The following is a 25,126-nucleotide window of genomic DNA, read 5'->3' on the forward strand; positions in this document are numbered from 1 at the left end:
TAGCCACTCTCACAAGATGAGACACACTCAGATGAGATGCAGAGAAGTTAGCCGTGTTAGTCTGTGGTAGCAAAATCAAAAAGAGTCCAGTAGCACCTTATCTGTCTCTGTATCAGGCATCTGAAGAAGAGAACTTGATTCTCGAAAGCTTATGCTAAAATAAAATTGGTTAGTCTTAAAGGTGCTACTGGACTCTTTTTGACTCAGATGAGAGAGGTAGTGTTTTGATCGTAAATTTAAATCACTACCTTATTTGAAAGTTAAGATTAGTTCAAGTATGTTACTGTGTGCTAATTTGGGGGATTGTTCTGTGGCTGTTAAAATGGATGAAGTGTTTATGAAGCTTGCAAGATCTCAGTAAATTGTTCATGATTCATGTAGATTTAGTGGAGGTTTTAATTTTATATTGAACAACCATTAATATACAATTGACCACTGATGAAGCTGAAATACACCTGATCCTGTATTTAAAGTTTGTACATTTGGGTATATTTATTATTGGTCTATATTTATTTATTTATTTATTTATTTATTCAGATAGATAGATAATTATGCCCCACTTTTCTCCATAATGGGGAACCAAAATGGCTTGCAGTCTCATTCTCTCCTCCTCTCTTATCTCTGCAACAACTCAGGGCCAAGCTACACGTGACAAATGACACTTGAACGGCAAGTGTATTTCTCCCTGTTCACTTGCCCTCCAATCAATCCACTTGCTGTTCAAGTGTCATTTGTCACTTGTAGCTTGGCCCTCAGTGAAGTAGGTTAGCCTGAGAGACAGACAATGGCCCAAGGTCACCCAGTAAGCTTCCATGGCAGAGTTGATATTTAATTCCCTGCTCCAGTCCTAGTCTTTGTTACTTTAAACTGTATTTCTCTGGGTGAGACTTTTATGGAGCGTTTGTTTAAACTAGTTGGAATTTTTTACCTTAAATACTTTGTCTATTAGGATTTCTTAGGAAGTTTCTGCAACTTTGTTTTATATTTTAAAAAGGTACCTGTGGTTACGCAAGCCAGTTGTTTTCTAAAACAAATCATTTTTAAAGATGCATGAACATAAAATCTGTGGATAACAAGTATCAGTTTGGTGCCAGTGTATAAGAGCAGCAGGACTCTAATCTGGAGAATCGGGTTTGATTTCCCACTCCTCTGCTTGATGCCAGTTGGGTGACCTTGGGCTAGTCACAGCTGTCTCAGAGCTCTCTCAGCCCCAACCACCTCACAGGGTGATTGTTGTTCTGGGGATAACAACAACAACAACATTTGATTTATATACTGCTCTTAGGACAACTTAAAGTCTACTCAGAATGGTCTACAAAGTCTGTTGTTATTATATAATAATAACATGTTTTGTAAACCGCTCTGAGTGGACATTAAGTTGTCCTGAAGGGGAGTATATAAATCAAATGTTGTTATACACAAATTTGTGTGCCTATATGTCCAGGCCCAGTTTAATGAACATATGATAAAGTCTAGTGAAGGAGACAGATATTATTTATTATAAACACAGAAGAATGCATACAACTGGGTTAAAAACACCCCAGGAACCCAGCTTTTCTTTGGACTCGCAAGACAGTTACATGATTGTTTATACCTTTGGATACATTAGCAAAAATTATAATAAATGATATATTCTTGGTTAAAAAGATTAAACATCCAAATGATCTGGGATAGTTCTATTGGTCAATTTGATTTGGGGCTGTCTGTTTACACATTCAGAGGAGTTAGCCATGTTAGTCTGTAGTAGCGAAATCAAAAAGAGTCCAGTAGCACCTTTAAGACTAACCAATTTTATTGTAGCATAAGCTTTCGAGAATCACAGTTCTCTTCGTCTGACGAAGAGAACTGTGATTCTTGAAAGCTTATGCTACAATAAAATTGGTTAGTCTTAAAGGTGCTACTGGACTCTTTTTGATTTTGTTCACACATTAGCAATTGTTTATCATATCAAAGAACACTTTCTTCTTCATTGGCATCTTTGATATCAGCTTTCTGGAGAATGTAGGCCATCGAATGTTTGTTCTAAAAACAACTAAAGCTCTATCACCAATCGTAAATCTGTCTATGTTCCAGTGTAGGAGTTTTCTCATGACTTTATTTTGAATGTGAATATCTGAGGATGCTTTACTTTGACAGGTTTGGCTCTAAACTATTGCGACCTTAGTACCAGACATGGTGTTTCAATTGCTCGTTATTGCTCTGGGATCTTTATGGTACCTCTAATCTTATCAGTCGACATTAACCAGGGCCCAGACAACAAGATTTTTTTCATTTTTAATCTACTTTCACTTTTACAGGCTATTGTGAAAGTATGAATTAATATATGGATATGCTAGGTGAAGCCAGTGGAACTTATATTGGTCATAACATGCATCAGAAACACATCCTATGTTGTTGTTGTTATTATGTTTGAAGAGGCATCCTATGTTGTTGTTGTTATTATGTTTGAAGAGGCATTCTCCTTACACAAAAGTCAAAATATCTCTTCTATAATTATGTAGATCAAGATGGGTAGCTGTGTTAAGTCTGTCTATAGCAGTGGAAAAGAGCAAGAATTGGCTGGCTGCTGTGTGAAACAGGATACAGGATGAGATGGACCACTGGTCTGATCCAGCAGGCTTTTCTTATGGTTTTAGGATTACCTGGAATGGCTCTCAAACACTTTTACAGCTGGTCAGTAGCTATGGCTGTAGAGTTTTGTTTCCTTAGAATGGGGATAGGGTCACCAGTAGAGATGGGCATGATCCGCATTACGATTGAAAAAAAAACCATGATAATGGTGATCACGTGATCATGACCTGGCGGATCGTGATCATCCATGGCCAATGATCCAGTGATCGGGAGAGGCCTGGATCGGGGCGATCGGGGTCGGATCGGGGATCCAGACACTCAAGCACCAGCAATCTATTCCCCTGGCAACGGAGCCAGGGGAAAGCCTGAGCTCTGTTTGCCCTCCTTCTGTCGCCCTGGAAACCCCAATGGAAGCCCAGCTTTCCTTGATCAGCAGGGCTTCCTTCCAACCATGGAGCAGCAAAGCAGTCACAAGTTGGGAGAAGACACCCAGGGGAGGGAGGGGGAAGGGGGTGTTCTGTAGCCATGGGCACTCCAATCTCATCCCTGCAAACTCTGATAGGCAGCTCTGACGGCCAAACACAGACCTCCTGTGTTGCTGAATGGGACCTGAGGGAGGCGGCTCATCACCGCCTCCCCGTGCCTGCCAGGCCCGGCGGCCGCTACCACCACCCACCTTCCCACATAGCTGGGAATAGCAGCATGACCCGCTTTGGCCTCCATGATCCATGATCCACGGATCAGGAACGGGAGATGCTCAATGTGGATTGTTAATTCAGGATCGTCACTGGCACCGATCCACGATCAGCTGTATCGTTAATTTTTTTTGGATCGTGCCCATCTCTAATCACCAGCTCTGGGTTGGGAAATTCTTGGAGAATTGGGGGTGGAGTCTGGAGAGGGCACAGTTGGAGACCTTAATGCCAAATAATCTACCCTCCAAAGTAGCCTGCGCTGGTTGCTGTAGTCTGGAGATCATTTATAATTTCAGCAGATCTCTACATCCTATGTAGAGGCTGGTAACTTTCAATGGAGGAGTTTAATTTCCTTGCTTAATGGGGGCTTTTATATATGCACAGTGGTTGGGATCAATTTTACCCAGCAGCCACCAGGAGCTTATAAGTCAGGGACATGGGAAAGCATGCTGGTGCCATGTGCTCCATGATGTCACTTCAACGAAAAACCAGAAGTGATGTTACATTACTTTACAGTTGCTGGAAACCCTATGGTAAACCCAAAGGGTTTCCAGAAACTCCTAGAGAGATGTAACTCCACTTCTCTGGAAGTGACATCACACCGTATGCAATACCAGTGTTTTTTTCTCACACCATCACTCCAAATAGTGGCAGGCAAAAAAAGTTGCTGGCAGGAAGTCTCCCACCATAACAGGAGACCTGGCAACCCTCATTCTAGTCAGAGTCAATGGTGGTTGGGTCAGATTATTAAATAATTTGAGTGGGAAATTTCACCTACTTTAAATCTGTGCAAAAATGTGCATGTACAATAACAAACATCAAATTAAACATCAAATGGTATGACTTTTTTTTTAATTGAGTGGTTATTTATAATCTCTGACTGACGGATAGATTTGCTCATGGTTCATTAAATTATGCAAATTGAGGAGAACAGAATACTCATGGTTTATTTTTACTACTAGCTGTTGAACAGCATCCAGCAGCAACACGTCTGCGTGGGCGGGGGAAAGTTGGCCTGCCGTCAAGCCATGTGAGAATGTGCGTGCATGAACACAGCAGACGATAATGCTCCACTCTGTACTTGAATACCTGAAAAGGTTCTAATCGCTCACGAACAGATGGGCAATTTGTCCCAACTAGTTTAAAAGCACAGACCATCAGCAATTTTCAAATACCCTTAAAAACAAAACTGATCTAGTGGCCTTTCTGAATGTCTTTGCAAACAATTTAGGTACAAACAGATCTGGAGAACAAGAGTGTCTATGAGAAAGTCTGATTTCTGAATGAAACCAAGTGATCCAAGCCTAGTTGTTGGGGAAGAGATAAAGGCTGTCATACCAAGAGAGGTGGCCCTTCGGCTATGTGGGCCCAAGGTTGTGAATAGGGAAGGATGCCACAAATTTCATGTCCAATGGGCTCAGCCACCAAACTTGCCTTGTTTAACTGTGTCAATAAGAAAGAAGCCAATCAATGGGCCTATTTGGTTTGGCACTCAATCACTAGGATGCCTAGTAAACAGGTTTTCATCATCTTCTTTTTTTGTGAAACTGTGCATATGTGAAACCACTGCCAAAGAGGTTGGCAGATGTTAACATTGCTAAGAACTAGAGATGGGCATGAATCAGGAAAAAACGAACCATACAGTTTGTGGTTCATTGTATTTCACGAACCCCAAACCACAAACTTTCACAAACCTGCCCCGGTTCACAAACAGGTTCATTTGGTTCATGAAAACATCACTTCTGGGTCAGTAAATTGTCACTTCTGGATCAGCAGAAGGTCTGCAGAAAGCCCATCCCCAATTGCCTAGGAAACTGATTGATTGGTGCCAGGCTGTCTGCGGTGCTGAACTGAAAAACAAACCAAACGAACCCGCATAAAGTTTGTGGTGATTCGTCAGAAATGGCCTCTGACAAACCACGGGTTCACAAATCATGGAACTGCCCAGTTCATGCCAAACTTTGGTTCGTATTTTGATTCATGCCCATCTCTACTAAGGACTGCTTAGATAAACACTGAATGGTAGGATTATTTTAAAAACATGATTGGTTATTGTCTACTTAAATAATGGTCAGCTGAGCAGGAGAGTAAGAGAGGAAATAGAACTTCATCAGGCTATGTGAGAAGTCACAGGGACTACAGCAATGTCCCTGTATTGTACTTTAGGAAGGAATAGACTGGCAGGTTTTCAAGAATCTGTAGTCGTAATTGGAGATGGGCAGGAACAGCAATATGAACTTTAAAAAGCCACGGACAGCCCAATCAGCTGTTCATGAACAAGCTGTTCATGAGGCCCCATTCTAAATGAACAGGTGGTCATTGCAAGCCTCGTTCGTTGCTGTTCATTGCTGTTCGTCAAGCCAGACAATCTGGTACCTGCAATCAATTCCCTTGGCAACCGGAGGCAGGGACTGCATGAACTCTGTCTGAACTCCTGCTGTTGCCCTGGAAACCCCAATCTAAGCCCAATTTAGCTTGATAGGCAGGTCTTCCTTTCAAGTGTGGAGCTCCAAATTTGATACAAGGAAGCAAAGAGCAGGGTGGAGCAGGGCTCCCAGCTCTGGTTTTGCAGACAGTAAGGGAGAGACACTTGCTGTTGGCATTTTGAGAGAGAGACAGGGAGAGTGCATTGGAGCTTGAATTTTCTTTGTGTGTGGTGGGATAGGGAAGTTTCAGGGCTGCCGCCAGGCTCTGAGCCAAACTATTATTTATTACTGGAACCTTTCCTGCTGCCTGCTCACATAGGATTTCTGGAAGTGGTGTGGTAGGGATCTTGATGGCTGGAGGAGGGCCTGCTGGCCCCCATGAACAATGAACTATGAACAATGAACATGTTCGTGAATAGGTCATGTTCGTCAATGTTTGTTGTTCATGGATGGACATGAACAACGAACACCATGTTCGTTTTTTTCCCCTGTCCGTGCCCATGTCTAGACGTAAGATGTAAGAACTGGCACCTTGTAGATTTCCATGAGTGCACGAGATGCTCAGGTATGTGTAATATCCTGCAAGGATCTCTGGGAAATACAGTTTTTAAAAAAAAAATAATCTACTGGGAGCTCAGGATGGGGCCGGGTTAGGGAATGATGTAACAAGAGGCAGGGAAAAGGCCGAGGTGTTTTGCGAGCAAGAAAGAAACCCAGCCCCTCCCATTCTTCTTCTCCCAGCAGAGTCCTGTTACATCTCACCCTCGCCCCCCCATCTCTGAGCTCCTGAAGGAAAACCAGCTGATTGGATTTTTGAAAGAGAGAATCTCTCCAGTCGAGCGGCTGTTCTTCGCAACAACAACAACAACAACAAAAGCACTTGACTTGGTTTTCCTCCAGTTGCTTAAGGGGGGGGGGGTAAGACTACCACTCTCAGGGAAGCTTGCGGGACCAATCACATGCTCTTCACATGTAATTCGTCTTATGTGTTTCAACTCTGTGCAATAGAGGTATTAACTTCTCTAAGGCCACCTAGTGGATTCACAGAGAAGAAAGGCGGGAGGGATAGAATATACATTTAAAAGTCTTTAGAAATCTCAGCCTAAAACAACTTAAAACAGGACAGGGAGTTTCACCCATGTAGAAATTGAACCCATGATTTTTTATTGTTCTGCCACCTGTTTTCATGGTCCTAATTTTCCCCATAAAATGTATTCATTTTTTCCCAGAGTTATCTGAATGTCAATAAATCAGTGCTATACATTATAAACATATTGATATGTTTCCAGCTCTTTATTTTTAATGACAGACAACTACATCCATTGTTGATAGGGGGCCAGTTTCCACCTGGCTCCCTTCCCTCTACATATGTCTCCTCCTTCTGTGCTACTACTGACAATTCGCTGTCACTCAGGAACAAAATGGGTTGTTTCATGTTACACACCACAAGGTGGTGCTCTAATACGAAGACAGGAAAGTTTAGGAAGACACTGCCTGCCTCTCAACATCTACAGAGTGAAATCTGGAAAGCTTACCACACCTCCCTTCCTGCCTCCCCATTCTTTGAATTTCTCTTTGATCAAAATGAGATTTCTTGGAAACAGGCTCCAAATTTGGAAAAAGCAGGGGGAGAAACGGATGGCTGGGTTTCTTGGAGAACTTGGTTAAAGAAGAATTAAGAAAATTTATCTTGATGCTATTCCTTGCCAATGATAAGTGAGCAACATGCGAGTCAAGATGATAGGTGTTTAATATGTATGCAAAAACACAAGGAGAGGTCAATCAGAGATTCTGAGGGCCAAGCTACAAGTGACGAATGACACTTGAACAACAAGTGGACCAAGCGGAGGGCAAGTGAACAGGGAGAAATACACTTGCCGTTCAAGTGTCATTCGTCACTTGTAGCTTGGCCCTGAGTGAAGTGTAATCAGTTCACAAAGATACGTATGTCCATCTCTCTTTTCAGTCAAACTCCAGGAGGCAGTGCAAACCGAATCAACTTAGGGTGGTTTGCCAATTGTGGCTGTTTCAAGAGAAAGAGAAGTGCACCACTCGTACACATCCGTCATTATCACATCAACTGGCTGTTATGAAAATGCTGGCTGAAATGCTGTATTGGTTGATATGTTAGTGTTGTGAACCTTTGAGAAAGTTTGGCTACAAACGGGATAGAAATAAATGCTGGCAAAGCCCATTAGGCCCCACCTTTCAACAGTCATGAAGCAATTATAACACCCATCCTCCGTCAGCTGCACTGGTTACCAGTTGAGTACCGGGTCCGGTTCAAGGTTGTGGTGTTGACCTATAAAACCCTATGCAGACTGGGCCCAGCATACCTTCGGGACCGCCTCTCCCCATATGTTCCTCGGAGGTCACTTCGATCAACTAATAAGCAGTTGCTGATGGTCCCTGGACCCAGGGAGGTCCATCTGGCCTCTACCAGAGCCAGGACCTTTTCAGTCCTGGCTCTGACCTGGTGGAACTCTCTGTCTGAGGAAACTGAGGGCCAAGCTACACATGACGAATGACACTTGAACGGCAAGCGGATTGAGTGGAGGGCAAGTGAACAGGGAGAAATACACTTGCCATTCAAGTGTCATTCGTCATGTGTAGCTTGGCCCTAGGGCCCAGTGGGATTTGTTATCTTTCCGCCGGGCCTGCAAGACGGGGATGTTCTGCCAGGCATTTGGTAGAGGCTAGGCTAGGCTGTCCTCTCACCAGCCATACCACTGAAGACTGTCCACCACCCTTGCAGGAGCTCATAAGTGTGACGCAGGGCATGATGTAAGAGCCAAGCCCTGTGCCTAAAATGCTGTATTTTAATATTTATATCCACAAATTGAGAATGTTTATTGCATACGGAATAGTGTTTTAATGTTTATTTATAATGTTTTTATTGTTTTTAAACTGTATGTTACAAATTGTATGTTGTTACACCACCCTGAGCCTGTCTGATGGGGAGGGCAGTCTAGAAATGCAATAAATAAATAAATACATTATCACCTTGAAGAATCCTCAGGTGTACCATCTGCACTGTCTGTCCTTGTAAAACAGAGAAAGTGCCTGTGAAAAACTTCTGATAAGCTACTTACTTTTGAAGTTTATGCTGGCAGGAATTGCAACATTGCACTTTAAGAACACTTCTGAAATAAGCTGGGACTCTACAGCAAATTTATACATCCCGTGGTGCTTGTAAAAATTCTTTGGAGAGGACCTTTTGTACTTATTTAATTCTTGTTATTGCATTTATTGTATATTTATTGCATGTATGTAGCACTTTAGCACCTTTGCACTTTCTTAAAAAGATTTATAAAATTGATAAAAATTATTGGTAATATTAGAGTTTCATTCCTCTGATAGGGTGTCCCCCCCTCTTTTTCCTACCTAGTGTAGCTTTTGGAGGAACCCCTCTTTCTGTTCCTGGTTTTTGAAGATGGGGCAGAAACTTCAATAGGTGAAAGATGCAGAGTCCAGTATGTTGAGCGAAATACCTCATGATGAACATAACACTTCTTTCACCGTCCTGAACTCCCAGTTGGTTTCAGAACCCATTCTAAGAGCTGGTTTTGAATTTGGTTAATGGATTTGGTTAATGGATTTGGTTTAATATAGCCAAGGGATCATATCCACTCATCCAGTTCAGTGCCTGATTGGGTTGCCATTCCCTGGTGGGGGTGAAGTATCCCCTGCTGCCACCCTCTACCGCCTGACTCATCTAGCCAGCAGGTGGAAAGGCAGGGGAGCAGGCCTCCGGGGCACACTCCCAGTACTGGGAATGACATTGCTCCTAGGAGTTATGTCATCATGCTGCACAGGCCCAGATCAGCCCAGCACACACATGGTTCTGGGGCTGCACAGTGACATCACTTCCCAGGAGTGATGTCGTCATGCTGCACTGGGAGCACTCCTGTGCTTCACACTGGGCCAGTTTGGGCCCCATATAGATGAGATCAGTCTATTTAGGGCCCAAATTGGCCCAGTACAAAGCATGCATGCAGTGCTAGGCCTGTGCGATAACGTTACTTCCAAGGAGTGATGTCATCATGCTGCACTGGGTGCTCCTGTGCTTTGCACAGAGCTGGTTTAGGCCCTAAATGGGCTGATTTGGCCCATTTAGTAAGTATTAAACATTAAATAAGATTATGCATCAATAAAAATAAGCATAAAATAAATATAATACTGCCCAAAGCTTTAACTGCCTCCTGTACAGAATTTAAAGATTACAAATCACATCCTTTAGTAGGGTGTTCAGCAAATGCTTCCATGATGGCCAGATCCTGGAGGTTCAAAGCCAGATCAAATCAAAAGTATATCCAGCATTTCTGAATGTAATAAGGTGGATTTCCAAAGGGATGGAGTTCAACCATTCTGGGATGGCCAAATGCATAGAAATGGATCTTTGAGTTTACAGCAGAATTATGAACGCACAGATTTCTCCTTTATTATTCCAGAATTACTGTCCGATTCATGAGTTCAATTGCATCTCATTTCATAAAAGCATCAGAATAGTTTTGCTTAGTCAGATAAAAAGGTCATCTAGTCCAGCATCCTGTGTCCCACAATAGCCAGCTAGATGTCCTGGAAGGCCTACAGCAGGCACACAGAAATCAAGGTCTCCCCACTCCCCACCAAACATTTAACATTAAATTAGGATACGACAAAACCTTCAGTGCATTTTGGAGGAACACCACCCTCACAAGAATAGTGGATGTAACCTCTCCAAAGGGACTGTTACAGAAAATAGATATGGAAAATATAGCAAAACAAAGAATCCATTGGTTTAGGTATCTTCAATTGAAAAGTCTAGCTGATCAAATTAACTTCAAAAAAATAGTGAATACCCCTAAAACGGACTTTGAGTGTCTGCTAGACTCTTCAACGTTTTCTGGCAAAAGTCTTATTTCCAAACTATATAATATCCTACTCTCTAACCAAAAGGTCACAACACTAAAATATCAAGCTAAATGGTTTCAAGATTGTCAAATAGATTAAACAACAGAAAAGTGGAAGCAGATATGGTCCTCAAAAATATTTAATTCTAAAACAGTGGTAACTAAATTACAGACGTATAAGGTAGCCAACAGGTGGTATTTGACCCCTAAAAAGTTGGCCCAAATCTCATCATCAATCTCGCCCCAATGCTGGAAGGGATGTGGTGAGGAAGGTAATTTCTCTCATTGTTGGTGGAAATGCCAGTTCTTAGAGGAATTTTGGAAGAAAGTTCTTTAAAAAATCCAAATAATGACAGGCTATTCCATTCCATTGTCACCAGAAATCATTTTCCTTGATCAATGGGAAACAAATCCAGTCCACATTCCTTTGATACGTAGGGACCTTATAGCAACCCTATTGGTTGCCGCAAAGACTGCCATTGCGACCTTATGGAAGTCTAAGCAAGTCCCGACAATTGAAAATTGGCTCACAAAAATTTGGGATTATTTTATCTCGGAAAAATTGGCTGATAAGATTTATCAGGCAGAGCATTTTCCATATAGTACAAATTTTGTGGAGAAGTGGTTTCCATTTTTTGAGTATCTAGAAATTAACAGTTCTCATCCAGGTCTAAAGTTCTTTCAGGTTTTAGAATATGTTTAAAATATTTGTAAATTTCTGTATTTCATCATTCTGCAAACTTTTCCATAGTTATGTACTAGTTATCAACTCTCTCAGAAATTTTGTAATTATGAAAGTCTGACAGTTTGAAATTTTTGGAATGTTGTAATTTTGAAACTGGGAATTTTAAAAGTTAGGAATTTGTAATTTGTTAGTTGTTAGTTGTATTTTACATTGTACAAATTCTATTTAATCATTGTATGGAGAATAAGTATTATCAATATTTTTTTTTAAATGTCCAATGTGGTCATTTTGTCTGATAGCTGTTGATGCACATTTTTTGTAAGTTATTGGTGCATATTAATAAACACACTGCAAAAAATAATCCTTGTGTGATCATAAGTATAATTTCATCAACATTCTCCGTGAACAGAATTTCTTTTTAAAAGACAAAATCAATGACTCCTAATATATAAGTTCCATCAAGTTATTAGCATTGAGTTCTTGTGTTTTGTAATTTTTTTTGTGTTATACAGTTTCAATAAAACTTTTAAAAAGTCATGGTTGCAAAGAGTAGAATTTTGGATGCATCCCTGAAAGGAATATTGTGAAGATAGGCAGGCGTTATTATCAGACAATGAGTAATAAACACTAATGCATCATGCAGATCATGTTCTTTATAGGGCATTACAAATGCATGCTTGGAAAATAAAATCACCAGCAATTAAGCAAATGAGAACTGTGGAAGATCAGCTGGAGTCACTATTTGTTGATACCAGAAGAATTTCGACTAAAAGATTGCCGTCAGCACATTCTTCTTTAGGTAGTTACTTCTTCAGAAGCTGAGGTGGTACCTGACACACTTGTTCCACCTGGCAGATTGCAGACTGGCTGCCAGAACAGCAGGTTTGCTGTATCGGGGGACGATACTGCTTTGGTGGACAGCTGGGAGGAGGGCAGTACTTCTGCTGCGGTGGGCAGGGAGGAGGGCAGTACTTCTGCTGTGGTGGGCAGGGAGGAGGGCAGTACTTCTGCTGTGGTGGGCAGGGAGGAGGGCAGTACTTCTGCTGCGGTGGGCAGGGAGGAGGGCAGTACTTCTGCTGTGGTGGGCAGGGAGGAGGGCAGTACTTCTGCTGTGGTGGGCAGGGAGGAGGGCAGTACTTCTGCTGTGGAGGGCAGGGAGGAGGACAATACTTCTGCTGCGGAGGGCAAGGAGGAGGACAATACTTCTGCTGTGGTGGGCAGGGAGGAGGGCAATACTTCCGCAGTGGTGGGCAGCATTTTACAGGGGAGCTAGGAGGAGGACAATACTTCCGTTGTGGTGGACAGCATTTTACTGGAGAGCAGGGAGGAGGGCAATACTTCCTCTGCGGCGGGCAGCACTTTACTGGGGGGCAGTACTGTTGTCTTGGTGGACAGTATTTTTGCACAGGAGGGCAGTACTGCTGAGGTGGAGCACAGCAGTCCACTCGTCGACGGGAGCTCATAGAACAACAGGGATCACGTGATAGTTCGTAGGTGTTGTACGATGGTTCAGATTCCCCACATGGCTCAGCACAGAGAGATCTTCGGTACTCGCTGCTTGAGCCTACAATGTCCCCATAGCTAGAACTGTACATCTTCTTTGATGAGAGACAACAGCTGCAACAAATCAGAGAAGAACATCATGAAAGGAGGGAAACCATAGCCATAGACGGGAAAAGGCGGGGGGAGAGATTTGAAAGCCTATTACTTAGCAGTTATAGAATTTTGCCTAAACATTTCTGAGTATGTCAAAAAGAGCAAGAGTCCAGTAGCACCTATAAGACTAACAAAATGTGTGGTAGAGTATGAGCAACAACTTTGCTCTTTTCTATTTCTGAGTAATGGGAACATGGCTAATACAATCATATATGCCCAGCTGTTATTAAAGTGCAGAACTCTCAAAGAGTTGAACTTAATGCCGAGTAGAGATGGGCACAAACTGAAATACAAACCAATGTTCGTCACAAACCGGGCCTGTTCGTGGTTCATGAACTGGTGGTTTGTCGGAGACTATTTCTGATGAACCGCCATGAAATTTAGGCCAGTTTATTTGGTTTATTTTTTGGTTCATCGCTGCAGATAGCCTGGCACCAATCAATCAGTTTCCTAGGCAATGCGGGGGAGGGACTTTCTGCAGACCTGCTGCTGCCCCAAAAGTGATGTTTCCATGAACCAAATGAACCAGTTTGCGAACCGGGGCAAATTTGTGAAAGTTCATGGTTTGTAGTTTGTGAAACATGATGAACCATGAACTGCACTGTTCTGTATTTTCCCGGTTCGTACCCATCTCTAGTGCCAAGTGCTCTGCTTATCCTTCAAGGAAAAAAAAATAGCCACAAAATTCCCATTTCTTATCAGGTATTAATCATAATTCCTACAGGCATTATCATACTCACATCTTAATGTTCCTAAAGGTAAACCTATTGCAAATTGCCCAGGTCAATTTTGTGCCAAAAAGGGTGCCATAACAGATTCAGGCTTGTCATTACACATGGGTGTTTCTTTGACCTCTTTTCTTAGTTAGCGTCCCAGCACAAATTCTATGATACAATATAACATAATAACACTGAGCTATCTGCCCACCTTCCATCAGCCACTGTTTTGAATTCGACGTAAGGACTAGTTGGTAGGAGATGTCACATCATCTCATGCTGATTTTACTGGAGTCAGCTGTCAGTGAAATTGAATATTATAAAACTGTGTGGAATTTCTTTATCCAACCTAGTGAGAAACCAAGTCTGCAGTGGATGGATTTGATTGAGGGTTACACTTGCAAGACTATCAGCATAGTCTAGTGGTTAGAGTAGGATCTGGTAGACCCATGTCCAAATCCCCACTCTATCGTGGAAGCTGACTGTGTGACTTTGGATCAGACACACCCTGTCAGCCTAACCTCCCCCACAGGTAAAGTTGCCAATCTCCAGGCAGGGCTTGGTGATCTCCCAGAATTTTGACTTATCTCCAAACTGCAGAATCAGTTTCCCTGGAGGAAATGGCTGTTTTGGAAGGTAGGTGTGGATTCTATGGTTTTGTACGCTGCTGAAGTCCCTTCCCTTCTCAAACCCCACCTTCCCCAGCTCCATCACCCAAACTCTACCATTTTGCCAACCCAAAACTGGCAACCCTTCTTCTGGGGTCATTTAGAGGATAACATGAACAAGGGGGAAAGGCTTTCAGTTTCCTTTGGGGAGAAACTGCCCCGAGGTGCCCTCAGCCACCCTGAGCCCACTTGCAGGGAGGGTGGGATATAAATATGAAATAATAAAAAATAATAATAAATCCACCACTCAGAGTGGTTTACAAAGTATGTCATATTATCCCCACAACAAAACACCCTGTGAGGTGGGTGGGGCTGAGAGAGCTAGAAGCTGTGACTAGCCCAAGGTCACCCAGTTGGCTTCAAGTGGAGGAGTGGGGAATCAAACCCAGCTCTCCAGATTAGAGTCCCGCGCTCTTAACCACTACACCAAACTGGCTCTCTAAAGGTGAGTCTGTGAGTTGTGTAAAGGATAATGGCTTTCCCAGACAAGTCTGTGCAAAAAAATCTAGCTTGGAGCAATTTTACTCAATGCTTAAAAATAATTCTACAGAAGAAATGGGTTGGGGAGGGGGGAGTTGGGATTCTTCATTTGTTTCTGTATTCATCCTATAGACACCCCACTTTTGTATGGCGGCATGTCATTTTTGTCCCCATAGAAACACTGTGAGGTAAGTTAGGCTGAGAAGGAAAAAAAATGAACAGTAAGCTCTGATGTTCGAGGAAGTTTTGGAGAACTCTCTGAGTTCAGATCTGTCCATCAATTTATATCGCATTGACTCTGGATGGGTTAGAAATCTTCAGGGATGCAGGCAGGTGGCAAAAGCCAATCAAGGTTCTTTATAGTATTAAAATTAATCTGCCTCCTAAAATCTAGATCCACAACTGATTTAATAACTGACATGAATGAACAAAAACTACTAGGACTTTTAGCTATAAGAATGCCAGCTCCCCCTCCCAGTGGGAGGGGGAGGGACCTGGTGCTTACCTCTTTGTTGTTTGTACATGGTTCCGCAACTACACGATGACTTCTTTATTTATTTAGATTTCTATTCCGCCCTCCCTATGAAGGGCTTAGGGTGGATTACAGCATATTAAAACACATTGAAATTAATTTATACAGTTAGAACCATAATTGATAAAAAATATAATACAATATAATATACTCACAGATAAAAATATAAAAAATATATATCCAGATGGTGGTAATCAATAGCAGCAGACACAACTTGACCCAATAAGGTGATGGACAACCTTAGTAGGGAGGGTTCAGATTTTATTCTCCTCCATTTTCCTCCATTTTTCAGCCAGTGGAGGCCAAGACTGACCTCAACCATATGCCTGGCGGAACATCTCTGTCATACAGACCTGGCAAAATGATAACACATCCTGCCAGGCCCTGGTCTCAGTAAACGGAGAGTTCTACCAGGCTGGAGCCAGGACCGAGAATGCTCTGGCTCTGGTTGAGGCCAGGTGGGTGTCTTTGGGGTCAGAGACCACCAAAAGATGTTTCTCTCCCGATTGGAGCATCCTCTGGGGCACATATGGGGAAAGGCAGTCTCATAGATATGCTGTTCCCAGTCCCCATAGGGCTTTATAAATTAGTACCAAAACCTTGAACCTGATCCGGTACTCCACTGGCAGCCAATGCAGCTGGCGCAATATTGGTATTATATGCGCTCCAGGTGTTACTCCTACAATAAAATGGGCCACGGCATTTAGAACCAGCTGCAGTTTCTGGGTCAGGCTCAATGGAAGCCCCACATAGAGCGAGTTACAGTAGTCCAGCCTAGAGATGACCATTGCCTGGAACACTGTAGTTAAGTCGCTGACTGAGAGGTGCAGGACAAGCTGCCTGGTTCATTGCAGGTGGAAAAAAGAGAACCTGGCAACCGCTGCGACCTGAGCCTCCATTTTCAAGGAGGCATCAGTTCAGAAAGTGACATCATCACACAGGCATAGCAGCACACACACACTTCTCAGCGGGCCGATTTGGGCCCCAAACAGGCCCTATTCATCCCATATGGAACCAAAATTGGCCTGCTAAGAAGTGCAGGATCACTCTGAGGGGCGATGCAATGATGTCACTCCTGGAGGTGATGTCATCGCACCACCCTGGGAGTGCAATTGGGGTGGCGTTCCCCCACCTTTCCTACCCTGCAGGCCAGGTAAGTAGAGGTAGGGGCGGAGGATGGGAGTGGGGGGATGGCATCTCTAGTTAGCTACATGGTAATTCTTATTTTGGCGAGGGCACCGGATTCAGAAATCTAGACTTCCCCACCTCCATTACGCCTTTTTTCATCACCATCATAGGAAATGTCCTCCATTTGACTTCCTGTTTGGGATCCATGGAGGTCTAACGCAGCTCCACTTGCGGAGCTGACCGGACTGCCGTTTTAACCGGCCGGCGGGGTGAAAATAGCCCGCGGCCGACTGCTCTCAGGCGGGGAGCAGGCAAAGAACGCTCAAGACCCTAGGGTGAGCTAGATCTCGGACGAGGGGGGGCTCTACACAGCGAGTCTCCCCCCGATCCTTGAGGTCCCACCTTGCGACGGGTCGGCTATAATCTCTGCGGCAGTTTTGGGGCCAATTCGGCTGGCATAAGACCTACATACCCAAGCATCGATTGGGGGAAGAAGCTGAGAGGAGAACTTAAAATCGAAACAGCGATTACAACCCGAGAAAAGTGAAGAGAAGGTAAAGATCATTATCTTCTGAGACGGGACAGATTGATAAAAACAGAGAGGAAAAAAAGTAGATTTTTAAACTGCAACAGACTAGTGAAAAGGAGGGGAAGACTCGGCAGGAATCGGATTTAAAAAGAGACTAAGTTTAAAGAAGTTATTAAAGAAATGGGACTATTGTTTTGAATACCTGTGGCTTTGGAGCTGTGAGAAAAAGACACCATCGCGAGATCTGCTGTGGGAAGACGGGAGACAGGAAGTGCGTAATAACAATAGAGTGGCTGGAGAGAAGCGGCCCTTGCTGGAGGGCAGGAAGTAGGGAATCGCCATTTTTGAAAGGGGAAGGGTCGCGGCTTCAGCGGAAGAGGAAGTAGGCCATCTTGGATTACAAAATCATAGAGAAACCATAGAGAAAAGACGCCCGACATTTTGGACTCTTTAAAACTTAATTTCTATAAGAAGACCGGGACATTTAAAATAGAAAAACGTTAAATTTTACGCCACGGAGTTAAGGAAGAGAGCGGATTCGTGGGAGCGAGCTAAAGCAAGCCCCACGATGTCAAAAAAAGAGTGGCAATCGGCAATAGAAAACCTGGATAAAAACCTGGACAAAAAACTTTTAGATATGATTAAAGAACTTAAGGACACGAAATTGGAGCTGATAAAAGAGGTTAAAGAGGTTACACAGACAGTAAAATCGGAGCTGTCAGAAGTGAAAAAAGGTATGGAAACAATACGAAGTGAACTACAAGGAACGCAGCAGAGAGTTAAAACAGTAGAAGACGCGATGGAGAATTTAGCAGACACGCAACAAACAGAGATGAGATTGGTGAAGGGGAGAATGTCAGTTGCAGAAACTAAACATATGGAGAAGCAGCTACGTTTTCGTGGCTTGCCAGAAGTGGAAGGAAAGTCAGCGCAAGAACAGATGACTGAGGTGTTGGCTGAATACCTGGGGAAGGAGGAGGAGGAAGTTGTGGCTATCCTAGATGTGGCGTACCGTGTGAACTCGAGAATTGCAACCCAGAGGAAATTACCAAGGGATGTGATTGTGCAGTTTACAACTAGAAACATGAAAGAGAGGATTGTGACAAAACAGTTTCAAGATCCATTGGAGATTGATGGCAAGACGATTATTATAATGAAGGAACTGCCCAGATCAGTGTTATTGGACCGGAAAAAATATAAAGTGCTAATTCAGACTTTGAAGGACATGAATATTAGGTACAGATGGGAGCTACCGGAAGGAGTGTCCTTTGAGTTTGGAGGGGCAAAAAAACGCATCAGATCTGAGCGGGAGATGGAGCGATTTATTAAGGACAATGAAAAAGACTTACCAACAAAACTATGAATATGGAGTGTAAAGTATTATCTTGGAATGTAAATGGACTAAACTCACCGAATAAGAGGAAAAATATTTTTCATTGGCTACTAAAACAAAAATGTGATATTGTTTGTTTGCAGGAGACCCATATTAGAAAACAGGATGTAAAATATTTAAAATCTGGAAAATTGGGCAAAGAATTTGTAGCGGCCTCCAACAAGAAAAAAAGAGGAGTGGTGTTGTACATAAAGGAGGAGCTGCAGCCAAAATTTGTTATGAGAGATGTGGAAGCTAGATTTGTAGCAGTGGAATGTAATTGGAATTTAAAGAGAGTGTTGGTAGTCGGACTTTATGCACCTAATGGTGCAAAGGAAAGCTTCTTTGAGGATTTAAGGAAGCATTTAGACGATCTTGCATATGACCAGATAATTCTTGCTGGAGACTTCAATGGAGTGACAGATTTGGAATTAGACAAAAAGACTACAACAGCACAAAAGAAAAGAGGACTATTGCCAAAGCTTTTTTTTGAGTTGATTCAACAAGAGACTCTCGAAGATGTATGGAGGAGAGAATATCCTAAAACCAGACAGTTTACTTTTTATTCTGCAAGGCATCTTACATTATCAAGAATTGACATGATCTGGGCCTCAAAAGACTTAGCGTTATGGACTAAGGAGGTAGAAATAATGCCGATGGTAGGCTCAGATCACAACCCAATTATATGGAAATTTGGAAAAAGGAGGAAAAGGAAAGCCTGGAGAATAAATGAGGACTTGTTACAGGAAAGAGAGAATATGGAAATATTGAGAAGAGAGACAAAGTTTTTCATACAATACAACGTGAACAAAGAAGTACCAACCAACAAAGTTTGGGATGCATACAAGGCGGTTGTAAGGGGCATACTAATGGACTTAAATGGTAGAGCAAGGAAAAAGAAAGAGGAGAAAAGACAAGAGATTGAGGAGAAAATAAAAGCCAAAGAAGCACAGTTAAAAAAAAGACCAGGAAAAAAGAAAATATACCAGGAAATCAAAATTCTTCAAGAACAGCTAACAGCAATGAGCAATAAAGAATTGGAGTGGAACCTTAAAAGATTGAATCAAAAAGCGTTTGAGGGTGCCAATAAACCTGGGAAATATTTGGCATGGCAATTGAAGAAGAAAAGGGAAAAGAAAACAATAAATAAAATCTGTGAAGAAAATAAAACGTACTTGGAGCAGACTACCATCAGTAGAGCCTTTTATAAATTTTATGCTAAGCTGTATAATAAAAAAGAAGTAAACAAAGAATCAATAGCATCATATCTGGAGAAAACTAAACTTCCAGAAATCTCGGAAGCTTGGAGAAATAAGTTGAACAGTGAAGTAACTGATGAGGAAATAAGTAAGGCAATACAATCCGCAAATCTAGGAAAGGCGCCAGGGCCAGATGGACTTACGGCTAAATTTTATAAGATAATGGCCAATGAACTGGCACCATTCCTAAAAGAGGTGATGAATGGAGTTTTTAGGGATCAAAGGATTCCAGATACTTGGAGTGAAGCGAATATATCATTGATCCCAAAAGAGGGCCAAGACCTGACCAACGTGAAAAATTACAGACCTATATCACTACTTAACAATGACTATAAAATTTTTGCGAAGATATTGGCGGAGAGATTGAAGGGGTGGCTCTCGGAAGTTATAGAGGAGGAACAAGCAGGCTTTTTGCCAGACAGACAAATAAGAGACAATTTAAGGACAGTGATCAATGCTATTGAATATTATGACAAGCGTTGTGACAAAGAGGTTGGTTTCTTCTTTGTAGATGCTGAAAAAGCGTTTGACAATTTAAACTGGGACTTTATGTTTGCCACTATGGAAAAGCTACAACTGGGAGAAAGATTTGTCAAAGCAATTAAGGAAATTTATAGAGACCAGACTGCAGCAATTGTAGTGAATGATGAACTGACCAAGAAATTGACGATTAGTAAAGGAACAAGACAAGGTTGCCCGTTATCTCCATTGTTGTTCATTTTAGTATTGGAGATTCTGATGATACAAATACGACAAGACGAGGAAATACGAGGAATAAAAATAAAGGACTATTCATATAAGGTCAGAGCATTTGCAGATGACATAATGTTAATTGTAGAAGACCCACTGGAGAACATGCCAAAAGTGATAGATAAGATTAAGGAGTTTGGAGACTTGGCAGGTTTCTTCATTAACAAAAAGAAGTCAAAGATACTATGCAAAAACATGACTAAGCAGAAACAACAATTGTTAATGGAAACAACGGATTGTGAAGTAACTAGTAAGGTGAAATATTTGGGAGTTGAGCTGACTGCAAAAAATATAGATTTGTTCAAGAATAATTATGAAAAATTATGGATTCAGATAGAGAGAGACTTGATCAAATGGAATAGATTGAACTTGTCATGGCTGGGCAGGATTGCAGCAGTTAAGATGAATGTGTTACCAAGAGTAATGTTTTTGCTACAGACAATACCAATCATCAGAGACTCTAAACAATTTGAAAAATGGCAGAGGAAAATATCAGATTTTGTTTGGGCAGGCAAGAAGCCTCGAGTGAAAGTAAAAGTTTTACAAGATGCAAAGGAAAGAGGCGGAATGCAACTGCCCAACCTGAGACTTTATCATGATGCAATCTGCCTAGTTTGGCTAAAAGAGTGGATGACATTAAAGAATAAGAAACTATTAGCCCTAGAGGGATATAAAAAAATTTTTGGATGGCACGCATACCTATGGCATGACAAAGTGAAGGTCAACTCGATGTTCCTGCATCATTTTGTAAGGAGAAGTTTATATACAATCTGGAAGAAGTACAGAATTTATCTACAAGAAGGAACCCCCTTGTGGGTGGTTCCATATGAGGTGATAGACCCGAGAGCTGTTGATAATGAACAACAATGCTTAACGTACAAAGAAATAACTAAAATTGAAGTATCTAAACTTAGAATAAAGACGCAAGAGGAACTATCACCTAACTATGATTGGTTCCAGTATAGGCAGATCAGAGACTTATACAATTCGGACTCTGCAAAAGGGGGCATACGAACAGAGAACTCGGAACTAGAGCAGACCCTTCTTAAAGAAGATAAGAAAAGAATATCCAAGGTATACCAAGTACTGCTGAAATGGTATACTGAGGACGAGACAGTTAAAACACAGATGGTGAAATGGGCTATAAATTTTAATAAAGAAATAACAATGGAGGCATGGGAATACTTGTGGAAAACTACAATGAAGATAACGACATGTACTAATATTAAAGAGAACATTTACAAAATGATTTATCGTTGGTACATGACACCAAAGAAGATTGCGCTAGGGAACTTGAATACTTCTAATAAATGCTGGAAATGTAAGAAACATGAGGGCTCCCTCTATCACATGTGGTGGTCGTGTGAGGTAGCTAGGCAGTACTGGGGGGAAATAATAAGAGAAATGAGTGAAATTTTACAGTTTCAAATAAATAAGAACCCAGAACTCCTGCTACTAAACTTGGGAATGGAGGGAATTCCAGCCCATCATAGGACGTTGATATTTTATATGACAGCAGCAGCTAGACTTTTGTATGCGCAAAAATGGAAAGTACAGGAAGTGCCAACTATTGAAGATTGGATCTACAAATTGCTGTATATGGCTGAAATGGACAAGATGACGAGAAAATTGAGAGATCTGGACTCAGGGCAGTTTAACACGGACTGGGAGAAGCTGAAACAACATCTGGAGAAGAAATGGGAGGTGGGAGGGAAACTGTGGCAGTTTGAGAACTACTGAAGTATAATATAAGTATAAAAGAGAGGGGTGACTTTACCGGGGGAGGAAGAGAAAAGTGAACTTATAAGCAGTTAGATTAATAGATTGATATATATATATAGATATGTATAGGTTAATTGATAGAACATTGATAGAGAATAATTAATGATAAGGTTTAAACATGAGGATTGAGTAACTAACAATATTTTCTTTCTTTGATAAGATTTATATGCACCAAACTGAATGTACAGAAGAGTTAAATTGATTGACTATGTGATGAGCTATATAGAATTACCATAAAAAGATGAAATGAGTAACATATAGAGAACAAATCAAATTGTTTGATTTGTTTGATTTAAATGTGGGAAATTTTTATGGTCTATGATATATAGGTTTATGATATATAGAAATATTCAAAATGGGAAAAGGGGATAAATTGTTTATCCAAGGACGTACAGTTTGGGTGTATAGTAAGTAAAGGAGTTAAAGATGTACTGCTTAATATAATGGAGAATGTATATCTGTTTTAGATAGAGGAATTTAATAGAAGTAAGGGAAAAGGGACAGAGGGGGGGAAAGCTGTTGGAAGTCAACAAAAGGGGGGGAAAGGGAGGGGGTTAGAAATGAAAAATTTGGGGAAAATTGAATGTAATGTAAAAATAATAATATTCTAACCCAATAAAAAATTTTCTAAAAAAAAAAAAAAGGAAATGTCCTCCATTTGACAACCCACATTTTTAAAATTTAGCATACTTTAATTTTTAAGAAAAGATTGCCACTGACTATCCACAATGCCTTCACATTTTCCAGGAACTGGGCCAGTCCAGAAGAAAAATCATTGAGCTAATAAGGAATTGGAATTATATTACTGTAGCCGTTCATCAACATTTTACTGGCCCAGATGTGTTCTGTCAGGCAGTCATTGCTTGGATACAAGTTCTGCCAGACCATACCCTTCAATTTTAATCCTACCTCTGCACCTGATGGATCCAATTCTGCCCACATATACCACATCCTGACTTCACCCTTCATTTACCATGTTCTGCCCTGCCTTCAGCCTCCCCCTGGGCCCACATAGCAGAAGTTTTGTTTTTTTTAATTCCCTGCATAAGTAAATATCTATTATTCCCAAAGAACAATTACTTTGTCCTGTCCAAATAACATTATTATAGACTATTCACGGTTTATGGGACAGGGTGGGGTTGTGCATTTAAACAAGTGTCAGTACAAATTATAGAGTTTTTCAAAGAACATCTTAACAACATAGCTCACAATTATAATGGCGCTTAAGCAAATGGCAGGAAGAACCACTCTCTTAGAAATGGGCCTCTAAATAATACATTTTTTCCAAATGTTCTCTCTGACTCAAGCAAGAAACCCAGGTGGCAAACATCTCAAGAGGATCCTTCCAAGGATGTGAGACAGACCTTTAGGCTGGTCTAAAAGGTCTCAGACCCTAAACCCACCCAACCACAACCGTCCAAATCAGTAGTGCGGTTAGCTTGATTTTGGCATATACCTGAGCAGGAAGGAAATCATTTGATGAAATATACATATCTGAGTGGAACTATATATTTTAGAACAAGGGTCCCCAATTGTGTCAAGCATATGGAATTTGGGGAATGAAGAGAGGGGAGTACCAAAAATGACTGCTACAGGTGTTAGCAGTCAGACCCTTCCCTCAAGTTGAAAAGGACACTTTATGGCTATGCAATATCATAAACTCCTTCCTCATATGTAGTAAGTCCAGGACACTGTCCAACAAGGCAGAGTGGATGCCAGCCTGGCTGGAGCTAGAAAATTACCAGAATGTTTGTCATAGGTTGTCTGAATAGCTGATGCCCCCACACCGTGGAAAGTGACACATACCTAAGAACAAAGAGGTCTCCCAAGAACTCCCAGTGAATCTCATCAACACCCTTCCTCTCTTCCTTGACCCACTTTTCCTAAGCAAAGCTATTCAGTGACTCTGATTGCTCCCCCCATCCAACCATTGCTGGGCCATCATGTCCCATTCACACCTTTTGTCTACCTCAGGTAGAGCCATTTAGTCTCTCCTAAATTTATTGTCCCGTCCTCTGGACAAGCCATCAAGCCATTGTCTTTGATGCAGAGACATCAGTTTTTCCCCAGGGCATGTTTTGCCTTCGACCCCCCCCCCCCAGCCATGTGCTCTGTGTATATTTGGGGACCCATCCACATTGCTACTCCCACCCCACAAATCCATGAAACTGGGTATCCGATTGACTGAAATCCGATTCACACATTGCAAAACCTTTCCCACCCTTGTTTATTTCCAGAAAGGTGACTGAGGGCCAAGCTACAAGTGACGAATGACACTTGAACGGCAAGTGGATTGAGTGGAGGGCAAGTGAACAGGGAGAAATACACTTGCCGTTCAAGTGTCATTCATCACTTGTAGCTTGGCCCACAGGTATCTCAGCTCAACCCATTTTCTTTTAGTGTATTACCCATGGACACCAACAACCGCCAGATGAGTTTGGCTTACCTGATGGATTCTCAATTGACTGTGGAGGAGTTCAGTTCTTCAGATAGTGAGGACCATGAATGTCTTATATAGTGTTTAGAGACACTCCTCTCTGTGACTGGACAGCTCAGTTCTCAATATGCTGAAGGTATTTCTCAAAGAAAAAAAATCCCCATAAACTTGATGCCAATGATGCTCTGTTTTGTCACCTCATTTTTGTTTGTATGCCAGCTCACTCCTTTGCATATTCCAGAGGATTATTCAGCCAGAGGCAATCAGTCCTTCCTACCTGCCTTGTGATGCTACCTAGGAGAGGGAAGCCCAGGTGACTTAAGAGACTTGCCTAAGACATGCGATTAGAAATAGCTTCTTTGTATTCATCCTGGCCCTTAATTTTCCTGATCATGATGAAATCGGCAGGGACTTAGCAGAAAACAATCAGAAATATGTGAAGTTGAATGGTCAAGTCTAATCAGTATGTGTTAGATGTATATAATGGGTTTCATGCAGACTGTCATTTTCACAAGGGTGGCACATGTCATCCACACCGCAAGTCACTG

The 25,126-nt window shown here is 41.8% G+C and overlaps 1 protein-coding gene across 1 annotated transcript; it reads right to left on the reverse strand.

Moving 5' to 3' along the window:
- Positions 1-10,721: 10,721 nt before the first annotated feature.
- On the reverse strand, positions 10,722-24,617 carry LOC129333072 (uncharacterized). Its single transcript, XM_054984414.1, has 2 exons — positions 24,588-24,617; positions 10,722-12,886 (listed from the first exon to the last, which is right to left on the reverse strand). The coding sequence occupies exon 2, from the start codon at positions 12,862-12,864 to the stop codon at positions 12,073-12,075; it is 792 nt and encodes a 263-aa protein (XP_054840389.1). The 5' UTR covers positions 12,865-12,886; positions 24,588-24,617; the 3' UTR covers positions 10,722-12,072.
- Between the last annotated feature and the right edge of the window lie 509 nt (positions 24,618-25,126).

This window comes from Eublepharis macularius, chromosome 1, assembly GCF_028583425.1.
Source record: "Eublepharis macularius isolate TG4126 chromosome 1, MPM_Emac_v1.0, whole genome shotgun sequence".
NCBI classification, from domain to species: domain Eukaryota; kingdom Metazoa; phylum Chordata; class Lepidosauria; order Squamata; family Eublepharidae; genus Eublepharis; species Eublepharis macularius.